Source organism: Falco biarmicus, chromosome 10 (genome assembly GCF_023638135.1).
Source record: "Falco biarmicus isolate bFalBia1 chromosome 10, bFalBia1.pri, whole genome shotgun sequence".
NCBI classification, from domain to species: domain Eukaryota; kingdom Metazoa; phylum Chordata; class Aves; order Falconiformes; family Falconidae; genus Falco; species Falco biarmicus.
Genome location: NC_079297.1, coordinates 31705054 through 31720098, shown reverse-complemented (window position 1 = coordinate 31720098; position 15045 = coordinate 31705054). Strand labels below are relative to the sequence as shown.

At 39.4% G+C, this 15045-nt stretch overlaps 1 protein-coding gene across 12 annotated transcripts in view; it reads left to right on the top strand.

Annotated features, from left to right (window-relative positions):
* Nucleotides 1-15045, top strand: part of SOX6 (SRY-box transcription factor 6) — a 375871-nt gene that overhangs the window by 269379 nt on the left and 91447 nt on the right. For 9 of the 12 annotated variants that reach the window (XM_056354363.1, XM_056354364.1, XM_056354365.1 and 6 more), the window contains 2 exons: nt 4100-4223; nt 12740-12819. In XM_056354363.1, the coding sequence (XP_056210338.1) occupies nt 4100-4223; nt 12740-12819 (204 nt within the window). The remainder of the gene's footprint in view (nt 1-4099; nt 4224-12739; nt 12820-15045) is intronic. The other 3 variants (XM_056354366.1, XM_056354357.1, XM_056354355.1) reach the window with 1 other exon arrangement.

Here is a 15045-nt window from a genome sequence, read left to right as displayed (position 1 = left end):
AGATGGCACTCAGTTTTCCCCTTTACTGGAGTAAACTGTGCAACAGAAAGGCAACTTGTCAAGTCTGATCTTGAAAAGTTTGCGAGGAATTAATCCACCGTTATAGGGCGGGATTTACTTCTGCTCCTGAAACCTGTGATCCTCGCAGCTAAGCAGGAATGTGTGAGCTGCCTTTTTGCTTGCGGTGCTGCCTTCCTTTTCTCTGAATGCCCGTACTTCCCCAGCCTCAACGTTAGCTGTAGAGGCAGCTTTGGTTTTTAAAGACAGAACACCCGCTCTTCCTTAGTGTCCCTAAATGTGCTGTGTTCCTTTACATAAAAGAAGCAGATCATTTTCATCCAAGGCATTATTTTTGTATGACATACCGCTTTGGCTTCCATTTTCCGTGCAACAACGCTAACCATCAATGATTTTTTAACAAGGAGGATTGTCCAGCCAACTTCTGAGATTAGCATTCACATGACTGCGGGACAAAGCACTGCAGATTTGCCCAGCTTATCAAACAGGCCACCAGCTTTTATTATTTCAGGGAGAATCAAATTGGAAGTTGCTTCTTGAACTAATCAGGGCTGATTTGCTCTAAAGTTGCTTCCTGACTTAGATCTCAGGCAAGGAAGTGCTGTAATCAGTTCCCAAGGGCCATCAGAGTTGTGATGGGATATTAAAGGAATGGTACACTACCTTTTAAGAGTTCCCTAATCTTGGTGGCTTCTCATGTTTAACACGGTTAAACCTGAGCTTGTTGTATAGAAGCAAAGATTAAGTTTACGAGGTAGCTTTATATAAGAGACGTTTTTACTCGAGTCTGCAGAAGTGAATTTTGGAAAGAATATACTTGGGTTTCCTCCAGGCTTTGTACAGTTCAGTTAAAGATACAGACTAGCAGAATTGTTCAAACCCAAACATTTACTACCCGTCACCAAAAAAAAAAACCCAAAAAACCCCCTAAAAAAAATCTTCATGAAAGAGAAAATGAGTCCCCCTGAGTGTCACTGTTTGCATATTAGCCCATAGTACGGGCTCTGCCAAGTTACTCTCTGACTGACTGCTGCAGATGCTCTTTCTCAAGTATTCTGAGTGAGATCTTTAGTGCAAGTCTTCGGGGACAGACAATAGCACCTGTTCCTCACAAGACAGCAGCCCAGTTAGTCCATTCATGTATCTTTAATGAAGCTCTGGGGCAGATGGCAAAAAATGGCATCATCAACAACTTAGCACAGAGGAGACAAAAGGGGAAAGGGCCGATCCAACAATGCACTGGTTTTACGAATGGGGAGAGACGGAGTCAGAGCATTTCTCAGGCATCTGCTACAGTCTTGGTTTTCAGAAAGACCTGAGGAACATCTCAGCAATTAAAATTTCTGGGCATGTAGCCGATTTTATGAAGTACACCAATCAACCCCTCCTCCTAATTTCTCCCCCTCAGTAAAATAATAATAATAATAAATAATAAATAATAATAATAATAACAACAACAACAACTACTACTACTACTACTACTAATGATAATAGTAATACCACCTCAGGAAAATAAATTGTCAAAAATTAAGGTGACTACTGTTTTTTGGCATTCATTTAATTGCTTTAATAATTTGGTGACCAGTGACACTTGTACATTCTCTTCCTTTTTAATTCTTATTTGTGCTTTTCAGTTGACGTGTGCTGAAAATTGATACCTATGTATAAAATAATTCTGGGTGAAACCAACACTTGCCTAGAAATAGTACTGAATATGTGGGAGAGGGAAGATCCATGGGAAGGAATGGTTGCCTTTTGGCATGGGCTTTTTTCAGTTGGTGTAAGTGTATATGCAAACTTACACTCCCAAATGTAAGCCACCTTTAGCAAAAGTTACATTGATCTGTACAGGCTAAGGACCTGATCCAGCATTCAGAGTAGCACTTCAAGGAAGAATAGCCGGTAGCCAGAACATGGAACTGTAATTCTGTACACTTGCAGAGTTGCTTTTATTTGAGAGTTTAAAAAATGATCTTTTTTGGATATGGTGGAGTGGATCCAACTCCACAAGAGTGCACTGGGAGATAACCACTGTAGGATTTGGTTATTTTATGTTTCAAATGATTTTTATGGCGCTACAGTGTAAGGTATTGCTATGGGTATGGATGCAGCATCACTCTAACCACAGCACTTGCTCTGATCTCTTCTGTGTCTTGGAGATTGTGCTCGTGTCTTATACCTTTGCAACCCCATGGAAATACTTTCTGTGTGTGTTGGTTGATTTTCTTAAGGGATATTTCTTAAGCTTTGAGCCCATTGGATTAGACTGTAGTTGGGAACTACTGAAAATGACTGTAAGTTGCATTGTGTTGCATTTCTTCCAATATATCCTATAGTTCTTTCCATCAGACAAAGCCTGTGGTATTCATTTGTAGTGCTGTAGAGCCAGTGTGAAGGAACGCCACAAAGCAAAACTAGCACGGTTTTATCAGAGGTAAATGCCTGTGCTGGGCACATGGGGATCAACTCCAATCTAAGCAAGTTTAACTCGGATCCTAAAACACCCAGCCAGGCTTACCTCAGCTAAAATGAGAGAAATAGCTGCTCAAAGCTAGTTTCTTTCACGCCCCAGTGCCATAGCAGTAATTGCACAAAGACCTTTTTATTATAAGTTGATTTTCCTGAGAAATGGATTCAAAAAATACTGTAAAGTGTTTATTTTTTGCTTGACCTTTATTAACCTACATCTTAGAGCTTTCCCAAGAGAAGAGCTGTTGGTAAATTAACCCTCATAGACACACACAGTAGCATTTCTGCACTGCATCAATGGCTGTGAAAGTAATGGGGATATGACAAGAAAATTTGGCACTATTTAAACAATGTCATAGGTCAACATATGGGATTTGACCAAAAAAGTTTTTTAGGAATTAAATGAAAAAAAAAAAATTGCTTGAAGCATACTTTAGCTTTTTAATAGTATTTAATGCCACTGATTTATGGTGGGATGAGGGCAAATTTTTTTTTCTGCCTAAACCCTCAATTTCTTTCTATATTTACTAGCTTTGATGTATAAAGCATTATATGTTTGCTTAACTACTAATCAGAAAAATCACAGTCAAACCCTTGGGTACTTCTGGGGTTAAGGAATGATGGATAAAAACTCTTTGTGATCCTAGTCCCTGTCTCTGAAACACGTGTAGCATAAATTAAGGAACTAGGAAATTAACATGTGGATTTAACAGACATGGGTCTATCACATCTCCCATTTTCTTTATGTTGAATACAAACGCTTGTATAAGGTGAAGAATTTTTTGCTTTTGCATGTTTGTGCTTTTTGATACATTTATTAAGGTCAAATTAAATTTGATATAGTAGGTTTTATTCTGAAATGGTCTCTGAATACAGTGCCATAATTACCCAGCTACATGATAGTGCATAAAGCTATAAAACTGCTTAGGCAGACAAGCAATTTATATGTTATAGTGAGGTATGTATGGCAAAGGATGTTAGTTTAATTGGGAGCCAAGATGTTGGAGCCTTAAATCTTAGGAGCTGGGGTGTAGACTAGAAGACTATTTAATACTGTGGTGAGATTTTGAAATAACATACCTGAGTTGTTGGTATATATATGAACAATACAATGTTGTAAGGCCTCAGAATTAAAATTACCCTAAGGACATGAAAATCTGAACATCAAAGTAGCTGCTGCAGTATTAGGTTACTTCTAAAATGCTTGTCACTCTGCTGTCTGGGACCAAAGATGAGAAAACTTGTGAAACATAAATAGAAATAAGTATCATTCTTCTTTTTAAAGAACCTACGGTATGTTGGAAAGGTTTTGTACCTTTTTACCTTGTGCCAGGACAGGGAATATAAATTAAAAAAAAAAAAAAAAAAGAAAAGAGAGAGAGAACTAGGAAGAAGTAGGAAAACATGCAGTTGACTGAGACTGTTACACCTTTGACACTGAGGGAAAACAATGTTAGTGAGGGCTTTGATGTGATAATGTGAAATTGGCAGGGATTACATTAAGGCGAAGGTTCTGTGGGACTGTGTGAACACAAGAACACTATCAGTACTGGAGAAATACCTGTCAAGACAAATTTGTGCTATTTCTGATCAGAGGCTCTCTTCTGTTTAGCAGGTTCAGGGTCACATGCCTCCGCTCATGATCCCAATTTTTCCACACGACCAGCGGACGCTGGCAGCGGCTGCTGCAGCCCAGCAGGGATTCCTCTTCCCCCCAGGAATAACTTACAAGCCAGGTAAGCTGACAGGGATGTGAAGGTATTTAACATTTTAAGATACTAACTGTAGCTTCTTGTGTGATTTGTCTCATGTAGATGATATGCAACAGGTGCAGCTGGTTGGAAATAATGTGGACTTTTTGCAACTCCACTTAAAAAAAACCTTCTGGTTTGAGGGAGGTGGGTGGAATCTGGTTATTGAACATCATGATGGTTTTACCTTTATTTCCCACAAAATAATTTGCTCTAAATATAATGGTGTGCTCGCCTAGTAATTTGCATCTGCTCTGCCCTGTGTCATTATACAAAAGCTACGTATCTGTAATTAATTCTGTTATCTTCATTATACTTGTCTTTTGTGCCAAAATTCTTACTCTTTTGTTTGATTTTAATCTGAATAATAAAAGGTTGCAGTAGTTCAATCCCAGTCATCATTCAGACTTGTAACAGGTCACATAACCTTGCAGTGAAATATGTTTTGAGATGATTTAGCAAATGTTATGATTTCATTCTTTTTTCCTCCGAGTTTACAGGACTCCTGGGGAATTCAATTAGGGATATAATGGTTTGAAGCTACTTTCAGAGCCTCCTTGTAAACAGGGCTTTAAATGTTTAAAGACACGTTGCCAAAGGAATTCAATGTAGGAAGATAGTTAAGTAAATAAAAGTCAACCTTATTTTCATTTGTACATTCTTTGTAAGTGACCTCAGTCCAGAAGCAGCAACCTTATTTTGCTCGTTGATAGTATTCTCTGTCAAGCTGTCTTTAGCATATTAACCTGATAACTATTAACTCAAAACATAAATAGTGGTTCCTTTTTTTTTTTGACATTAAATATGAAATGTATAAAGTAAAGCATTGATCCTGCTCCCACTGATGTTAGGGGTGGTTTTGCTGTTGACTGCTGCAGGATCAGGGTCAAACTCAAAGTAAAGCCTCATAACAGATGATGTAAACAGCAAAACAGCATTTTGCTGGTTTTTTTTTAAATTAAAAGCCAGGTTGAACCTAAAATCTTTTCTAGCAAGTTTACTTCATATTGGATGAAGTGAGGGCAAGCAAGATCTCAGCATTTCCATTTGTCCCACTCCCTTCTGTCCTTAGTTTAGAGGATATTCCTTTTTACACACAGTCTTTGTCCAGTGATTATCTTACTTTCCAGTTTAGAAATCCTGAAGCTCTTTTACAAACTGGCACGCTGTATGCAGGAACCTGTTAATGGAGCTCTGAAAGGCAGCTAGCTCTAGGTGGCACGGGGCGATGGTTCTTCACACACATCACCACCTCACAACAGTTGGGGACCAAAGTGGAGAATGTTTTGTCTCCAAAGACGTAACAGCTGCCCATTGTGGAAATTATCTACGATATCCTGGCTAATACCTTCCTTCTCAGAGGCGAGAGAAAGCATGTGCTTTAGTTTCCTTGCTTTATCTATTTTAAGCAGAGATGCTTTCTGAATAGTGACTATTAATGATTAAGTTAATATGTCAAATCACGTCATGTTGATTTTGGCACTGTAGGCTACTTGGTACCATAACAACTCAGGATGAAGAGTACCAGCATGCTTTCTTGCACACGGACAGATTTCTGCACTTACTCTAAAGCGTTCCTTACAGTACCTATCCTAAGACTTTGTCGACCTTGTACTGCTTTACCTGTGATCTTATTGACCTCATAGCAGAAGGTGATGTGGCTTTAGGGCATTTTTTTACTTGCCAGAATGCAGAAAGAGAGATCTATAACAAATGTTAGAAGAACAAAGTGCAGGCAAAAATCAAGGCATAGATATCTCAGAACACAGCTAAGCTGTTTGCTAGTATGCTAGTGGTTTATATCCAGCTGATACTAGTAAAGACCAGAAGTCACAATGATTTGATTATACCCAGAGGCTTGCAAGAAATGAGAATATTTGTATTTTTAATATATTAAATTCTACAGCATATGTGGCAAAGGTAGCTGTGCAGGTTAGTAGTTTCTGTTGGAGAAACATCATGGGGAAAAAAAGCCATAACTACACTTGGTATTGATTAATTCCTATTTTTGGCACTCTCAGCACAGTAGTTAAGGAATTAATGAAACTGGAGATTAAGCTACACTCTTTCATAGAGAGTGTTCTTCAAAGTATTTCTGAGGAATATTTATGAACTTGACTGCTACTACCTGTACTCTTCTACTTTTGTGAGACATGAAACTTCCACCTCCAGAACTATCGGTTTAGACTCGCTCATACTTCATAGGAAAGATAGGAGATGGATTAACCCTTCAGACACTTACTGTTTTCTTTTTTGCTTGCCTGTTTAGTTTCTGTTTCATTTTGCTCTAGTTTGGTGTGGGTAAACCTGAGTTTTGACACTGCCGGTTTTCCTTGACATTCAGAAAGCACAGTGAGAGGGATTTCAGTAACAGGAGCTGTGGGAGCTGAGTACTTTGGAAACTGTGTCGTTTAGGGAATGCCAAATATTGTGTGCACAGTCACTTAGTTTGCTTTGCCTGCAACACGGGTTAGATATAAGCCAGTTCTGTCTTGGAGGTGGCCTACTAGTGTTAGTGACAGTGCAGCCCAGAGAAGGAGTCCTCCTCGGTGTACAGGCAGAGGTGTGATTACACGCACACGTATGTGCAGATGTATCTTCAAGGCTAAACGGGAACCCATGTCATGGCTGTTTAGTTCAATGCCAAGGTAGCACTTAGCGAGTACTGTTGCAAATCTACACACAAAACCGATGCCTTGAAGTAAGAAAATGGCATTTGTCTAACAAACTACATGAGGACATGCCCTTAATGGGAGGACCTATATAAGAGAGGAGAATTTATTAGGTTCTGAGGCCCTTCCAGCACACACCTTAGCTGCTCCTGAACCCCTGAGCTCAGAGTCGTTATGAATAGCAGACTCGAGGAACTGCTAATATACAGCTATGATTTGTATGAAAGCCTGACAAGACAGGGCTCCCTACTGCCTGGCAGGATCTATAACATGAGGTGGCTGTAACCCTCCCCCCCCCATATTTTGGAGCTCTAGGAGGTGAAACAGGCCAAAGTTAGCAAGTGCTGATGACAAGTAATAATTACATTAGAAAAAAAATCCCCAAAGCCCCATGCTTCCTTATGTATCTCAAAGTCATGTAATATAATTTTCCGGCATGGTAAGTACTAATTGAGAAATCAGAGCTGCATAGACCACCTAATTAATTTTTTATACATATTTCTGTATTTATACTGTATACTGGATTAATTAAAACTTTAGGGCGCTGTGCATCTCAAATGACTGTTGTGACTATTGACCTGCAGGCACTTGACGAGCCTCACAGAGTACCTGGTTGTGGGGGTTGCCACTTATTCCAGTGGGAAGCTGAGAGTGGCAGCTGTTAGGAAGCTAATACTTGCCCAGAGATGCTATGCAGTTAATATAATTATTTTGCATTCCAAGTACAGCAAAGCAACTGTGCTGGCTTTCTGACTGTGACCACTATACTTACTACTTGGAACTGGTGGGTAACATAAGTACCATTATACCTCCTCTCCCAGTGCAAATTTATCTTCACTTAACCAACCACATGCGTCCAGGAAAAGTTAGTGGGCTGGAGTATCCTTGAACATGATTAGTGTGTCCCCATTAGTGCTCTGGGTCAAGAGGAGAAGAGAGAGTGGGATAAGGAGGAAGACAGTTCTCTCCTCCATGTTGTAGCCTAAAGTATTACTTCCTTCAAGTTTTTTGGCTAAGAGGGAATGGGGAAGGAGTATGATGACAGGGTAAAGAGGTAAAGTAAAGCTGGGCAGGAGCCAGACCATACCGGGAGCAGAGCTCAAACAGAGCTAGGGTTTGCTCTGAGCAGAGAGTGGGAGGATGCTCTCTGTGCTGGCTGCATAATGGCGGTGCATGTAACTTGGAAATGAATGGCCACTTTTGCTTAATAGTGTTCTGCAAATATTTTATATTGTATCAATTCTTTACCAGATATGGAAAGCACCTCTGAAAAAGATTATTGAAAATAGACATTGAGGTATGGAGATGTAAACATCTATTTAAAAGAGGTTTTAGTGTTTTATGCTGCAGTGTATTTTCAAAGTATTTCTTCATATTTCATACATGAAGTATATAAAGATCAGAATGGCTAGGAAACAACTCCTGTCTGCCTACCTAGGGCATTCTGCTTTATACACAACAATAATTTACAAGAGGTTTTGCTATGCTGGCAATACAATGGAATGTGGAAATGGAGACTGCTTTCCTAGGCTGGTGACAAAAATGGTGATAAATGGAGCCAACATTTTGGCTTGGTTCTGTTTGTAAATACATTGGGGCAAATCAACAGTAACTCCTCTGAAATCAATGAAAGTAAAATCAGGAAAAGCATGACAAACAAAACTGTCAGGCTTATTGTCATCTGGCTGGACCTCAGAACATTGCAATACTGTGAGATATTTGTCATCAAACTAATTAAAGTCCTTGATTACAGTAGCGAATCCACATAACTAACATAATCCTAGATCCGCTGGATTTCACTGATATCCATCATTGCAGTTTCCATTTGGAACAGGCCTTTCAGAAGTGTTTCCTAAAGCTGTAAGGTGGTTTGAATTTTACATAGCTTAGTACTCTATTTTCAGTAGGCTGCTGTTCCTCTTGGCAGGTGTGAACAGAAAGTGTACATCAAATCAACTGTGTACTGAGTTGGCTGTGTATCTTTGCATGGCAGAGGTGCTGCATGAGTCTTGTTTCTAATGGAAATTCCCCAGGACTGAGTTAAAGTCTGTCATGTGTTCCCTGTTGGGTTTTACTGGTTGGAACAAGGAATTCGTAACCTCAGGATTTGTTGTAGCAATCCATATGTGCCTCACTCCTAAATGTTGAGGTAAGAGCTGGAAGTGGTAGTAGGCAGCTGAACATTTTCAACTGGGATTTTGCACTGAAGTTGTTTACCCGCAGACAGACTGTTGTTGGGGCAGCCGAATTTGCTGTGACATGCGGGTGGCAGTAAGGCAGTGCTGCGGCTCACCCTGCCCAGGACAGAGGCAGAACTGAGGCAGTGTCGCAGACAGGGAAGATGCTCCGTAGTACTGCCTTAGCCAGTTGCCTCTGTTAACATCTTCCTCGATCCTGATCCCTCTGCACAAACAAAACGAATGTCCTGCATGGGAATTATGCAGGAGTGGGCATCTGTATCCTCGCTGTATCCCACCAACACCCTTAGGTACTCATTATGCCCTGGAATCTGTGAGCTCTTACATCTCTTCCAACTTTGTTTCCTGTTACACTGTGAGTACACATGGAGAGTGTGCAAGTGGCAGTTTGAGATCCGTGTGTGAAGAGACAGATTTTGAGTTACAATCCCAAAATGGGGAAACCATCATCAAAGCGAAAGCTTTGCAAGTCAGGTGAGGAGAGTCAGCTTATGCCTTACCATTGTGTTTTAGGAAAGGCAGGTAATAAAGCAACACCTTCCCCCCGGGTCTTGCAAGAGCCAGACATCCCTCTTTCCCCACAGCTCATAAAGCCTTGATCTGGAAAGTAAGTCCGTACGTCCTATAAATAGAGTCCACTAAGCTTCATTGCTTCACCCAAGACAAAAAGAAACATTTACATTATTTCTGTGTAGAATAGCACAGTACAATTGCTGGCTGCTTTTATTCATTTGGAAACGTTGCTCAACCTGACAAATGAAACAGAAGCCTGGCATACTTTTCCATGGCTTGTAAACACCAATTTATATATAAACAACAGCAGCCAAATGTAAATAGACAATCAGCACAGCAAGGAGATTGAAGAGTTCAGTTTGCAAAACATGACAGATTTTCTTCTTCCGGCATTCTTCTCACTCCTGGTTATCAAAGGCCAGCACATACAGGTACCTAACGCAAACCTGTTTGAACATGTTCTGCCGTCTTTTGTACAAATTTAAAAGAATGGATCCTCACGCAAACATTCCAAATCAAGAAACAAATTTGAAAAAAATTGCTACAGTACATTGACTGATTCCTTGCCAAGACAGCTACTGAGAAAGCTTCTTGATCCATTCTTGCACTGACAAAATGAGAGGGGGAAATATGTACCTTCTGTAATTAAAAATTTAAACCAGCCCATTCCCTGCATGCTCGGTTTCCTCAAAGGAGAAAAAAAGTACCTTTGCTCTGCTTTTACTGCTTGGTGTCAGCAGAATACTCCAGAGCTGAGAGAGTATTAATTTTGTTCTCAGCACAAAGATACTGCTAACATACCGAGACTTAACCGTAAGTTAATATGTTAAAATAAGAGGGAAAAGGGACGGTGTTATGTTTTAATAACAAATAAACGGCATAACTATAAAATTATTTTTCCCCTAACAAAGGAAAGAACTGTAGCCAGCAGGTGAGCAAGGGAACACTACAGGGTGTGGTAGAGATACTATTAAATTAACTGTGAAGCCAAAAAACTGTGTGTATGTGTGCGCGCGCGCGTGTGTATAAAATATCCGGCTATTTCAAACCATAGGAGCATGACAGCTGTGAAAAAGGAGTGCCGCAGGGAATTCTTTTAGAGTTTGATTTTTTTAAAAATATGTTTGACATGGAAAATGTTTTAGTACAAATAAAGCAACTGGTATTGAACTTAAAAAGTGTATGTGGAGGGGGAGGGAGGAAGAAGAGATTGCTGTGTGGAACAGGAATGAATAATTCATGATATTTAAAGAAAGAATGCCTCCGAAATGTTCTGCAAGGCAGTCCATGCTGATAACTCCGATGGTTTTCTACCCCCCCCCCCCCGCCCTTTAAAGCATCATTAATTCAACATCTTAGTGTGGTTTTTTTTAAATCGTGTAAGATTTTTCTGAAAGAAACATTATTTAACTTAGATTAGGATCTTATTTATTCAGATAATTTCATATAAATACCAAAGAGATGAGTAGAATTATTTAACCATAAAGAGACAGCTTTAGTACTGTAAGAAAAGGGTCTAGGATGGGGTGGTTTTTGTGGTTTTTTTTTTTAAAGAAAAAACCCCCAACATCATTGCAAACTAAAATCAACCTCATGGAAGGGGGAAAATAAGAGGAGATATTTTGAACATTACTCCATAGGACACCAGTACAATATAGTGTTAGTGAATGCATTGTAGCAGAGCTCCATATGCAATCAGAATCCAATTGTTACTGGACTGTGTACAAGCACATACTGTGCTCAATGGCCTGATGAGGTATTATGGATATGATGCAAAGAGACCTTGTGGATTAGACATGTACAATTTATTTTAAAAGTGAAACAACCGAACATTTAAACTGAGCTGAATACAATAGCACTTCAGGGGGTAAAAAGGAAGAGTTCTGAGGAATCCAGTGTCTGCAAAGACTTCAGCTATCGTTATTTGTTTGAAGGGACTGACAAAAAAAATCTAACTCTTGGAATGTCCCAATTATATTGTTATGGATTTCTGTATTTTCCCTCATTGATACATTCTGCTTTCAGCATGGGAAAGTTCACGTAAAATGGACTGATTATTGTGAATATCAGAGAAGCAGTCTCTTAAAATGTGGCCTGCAGATAGTACGTAACACTGGCTTTAAATAAGTAGCTTGAGCCAAAGTAATATTCTATTAAGTCATAGTTTCTGTGTAATTTACCCATCACTGTATTCATTTTTATATTACAGATTACACTACCAAATTATTTCAGCCTTCCTGCATTCTTTACATTGACTAAGAGTCCCAATGGCTCTATGTGATGCATATATGTGGAACACCCATAGATGCTATAAGATGTGATGCTGCAATGCTTATTTTGGATCAATAGTATCTCTTATTTTCTGGAGTATTTGTTGTCCCCTCAGTGCAGAAGGCACCCATTTTCAGTTTCCAGTGAACAGAACACAGAAATTTTAGTGCCTGAATCCTCATGTAACCGAACAACTACCTGATCTATCAACTTCAGTAGGGTCCCAGATCTAGAGAACCATAAAATTCTATTTTGAGCTATTTTAAAAAGTGGTTTAATTTTCTGTTTCTCTATAGCTGCCTGAAAGGAGTTGTCCAAAGACAGAGAATCTTAAAGCAAAACAGGAAACAACCTTAACCTGTGTTAGACCAGCGATGTAGCTTTCCCAGGAAAGAGCTACCTGATACTGAAAAGAAAACCCTGCATTAACCAGGGCTGAAAGTTCTTGGATTATTACGCATTTCTCCTGTTTTAAGAAACATGCGGTGACAACAGTTTTTTTCCTCTGGGGTCCACTGGGGTTTCCTGGGGTATCTTGCCTGTGTGTCTATGGCCTTAAGGCCCATTTTGTGCCCAAGCTTACATGCGTGGTTTGAGCATTTGCTTTGAAAATGAAAATCACGAGTATCATATTTATGTTTTGCCAGTTTGCCTACCAGCTATCTGCTAACAAAAAAAGTTCCGAGGGAGCATGGCAAGTCCGTGCCCAGCGAAGCCTTTTGTTTTTGCAGATGTTTAGGCTTAGAGGAGTGCTGTGGAGCGCAGGCAATCCTAGGTCCATGTTTGCACTTGTCTGCTGCTATTCTCTGCTCATTGTCTGAACCTGCACGCATTGTTCTCCCGACAGGTGATAACTACCCGGTGCAGTTCATTCCATCAACAATGGCAGCTGCTGCTGCTTCTGGACTCAGCCCTTTACAGCTCCAGGTATGTGCCAGAACAAAAAAATGTGGGATTGAAGCCAACATTTTAAGGGAAAACTGCTAACCAGCTGTATGCTAAATAATACTCTGAATGTTAAATAATTTTTGAGCACAGCCCAGGAGGATTAACACCTTATGTACTTACGGTACTGCAAATATAGCAGCGTGTGGCCAGCCTTGATACTGTGAGTGAAAAACATTGTTCTGTGTGTTTTATATAGGCGGAGTTAATGGTATCTTTTTAATTATATGACCAGTTGATGGGAGATAAGTTCAAAGATCTTTTTGTACTTTATTTTCATTTAGCCTTTCCCCTTTAGCTGCAATGCATTACCTTTAATTGGAGCAGTGAGTGTATCAAAACAAATGTGCGTTATTGGGATTTTTTTTTCTTTTTTTTTCAGACAGTGTGGTGCTGACAGTACAATAAATTGCAAACTCTTTTAGCGTCTGTATTTAGGTAATCTCAGCCTTTCTGTGCATTAAGCTGGTGAGATGCCAAGCACGGTCAGGAGCTTTGGTTTGGTCATTTATTTATTTTTGGCATATATAGAATGAAATGTTGTGAAGGAAAGATTTATGTGCCATATTATTAGCTAGCTTTTTGTGGCAAGAAGTTTTTAATTTCACAAGAAAAGACACAACAATGTCATAAATAATGAAGAAACAGTCAAAAGCTTTCAGAGTTAAAATGTGTGGAAAGGAAGGGACATTGAGCATGAGAGCAGTGGCCATTAAAGATGCATGTAACTATTTGCAAGTAAACCTTTGAAACCCCTGTTTGAGTTAGGTTAGAGTTGGGTTCAGATGCGAAGTAGGAATAGGTTGTGCCTAGAGTAGCAAAGTACTGCCACATTAATATCCAAATATCTGCTTTGCTTACACTTCTGCACTTATATCATTTTCCAGGGGGACCAAAGCAAATTAAAAATCCTTTTGTCTTTACCCAATGCTGATATTCTTCTTGCCGAGTGAACTTAAGATAATTGAGAATGGGATCAGAACTGACTGTTCACTGATGGTCCAGAACTGGTGAAAAAGACCCCTTGAGCTTATCTCTGACTAACCTGCAATCAAAACGTGAAAAGAGAACACCCTGGCACCGCAGGGAAAGTTCTCCAAAAAATACTTTTGGCTCATGGTAATACTATGTTAGGACTGTACTTTGGACAGGCTTCAAGCTGAAGGCAAGTTTTTCAAAAGGAAAATAGCAGGTATCCTTTGAATACTTATTAGAACAAAAATCTCATTAGCTTTAGTGGAGAAAATATTTCAGAGATCACCTTTGTGAATAGAGAGACTATTTTTCCTGCATTTGAAACACAATACAACAAATAGTGAGCCTACACAAGATTGTAAGGCAGAAAAGGATAAAAACTGTTCAACTGCAAAAGAAACAGAATCTAAACCACAGGCATTCACAATTCTATTCTTTTACAAGTTCCATTTGTAGCTTGACCTGCAGATCTATTTGCACATCAGCCTTGATCAGAATCTACAGCAATAGTGCAATTTCATTAATTTGCAGAAATTATAGACTGAGCTGTTAAACATGACAAGCACAATCAGAGAGAAAACAACCAGCAAAGAAAGTGGTGCTAATAAATTCGGAAACATTTGAGTGCTTGAGGGGCCTGAATTTTCCTTCAGATATATTTGTTGTAAAAAAGGGGGTTTGTTCATTCCTCCCTTTTCTATTTTATTTGAATTTCACCTTCATGGGATTTCAAAACGTTTAATGTTCCATGGCCATAAGAGCTTAAATAAAGAGTACTTCACCTTCAGTTGATACCTGCTTGTCTGATTGTCAAATTGGCTGAACTTAATTTTATTTGCCTCTACTGTTAATATTATCTTTGTGTAAATTCCCTAAGCATTCCCTAAATGAACACTTATTTGGGTGTGTTTGTTGGAGGGAATTTGTTGTTATACCTGATGCGTCATGAAGACTGTTAGGGGTGTAGCATTTCAGCTCATTTTTCCATCTTTGCTTCCCTTCCCCCTTCTTTCTCTGTTTTGCTTCCTTTCTTCCATCGACCCCACCCACTTACTTATTTACAGGAATGCTGTGACCATGGTATCTGAGTATTTCCCAAGTGCTTAAAAATACTGATCACAAAACTAATCTCTGTTCCTTTCAGCCAGTAGGAGAAATAGCTAATTCATTTGCAGGTTTGGTTTTGTTTCTACATGTGAGCGTCTGTGTAATATCTGTGTTTGGAAAACTTGG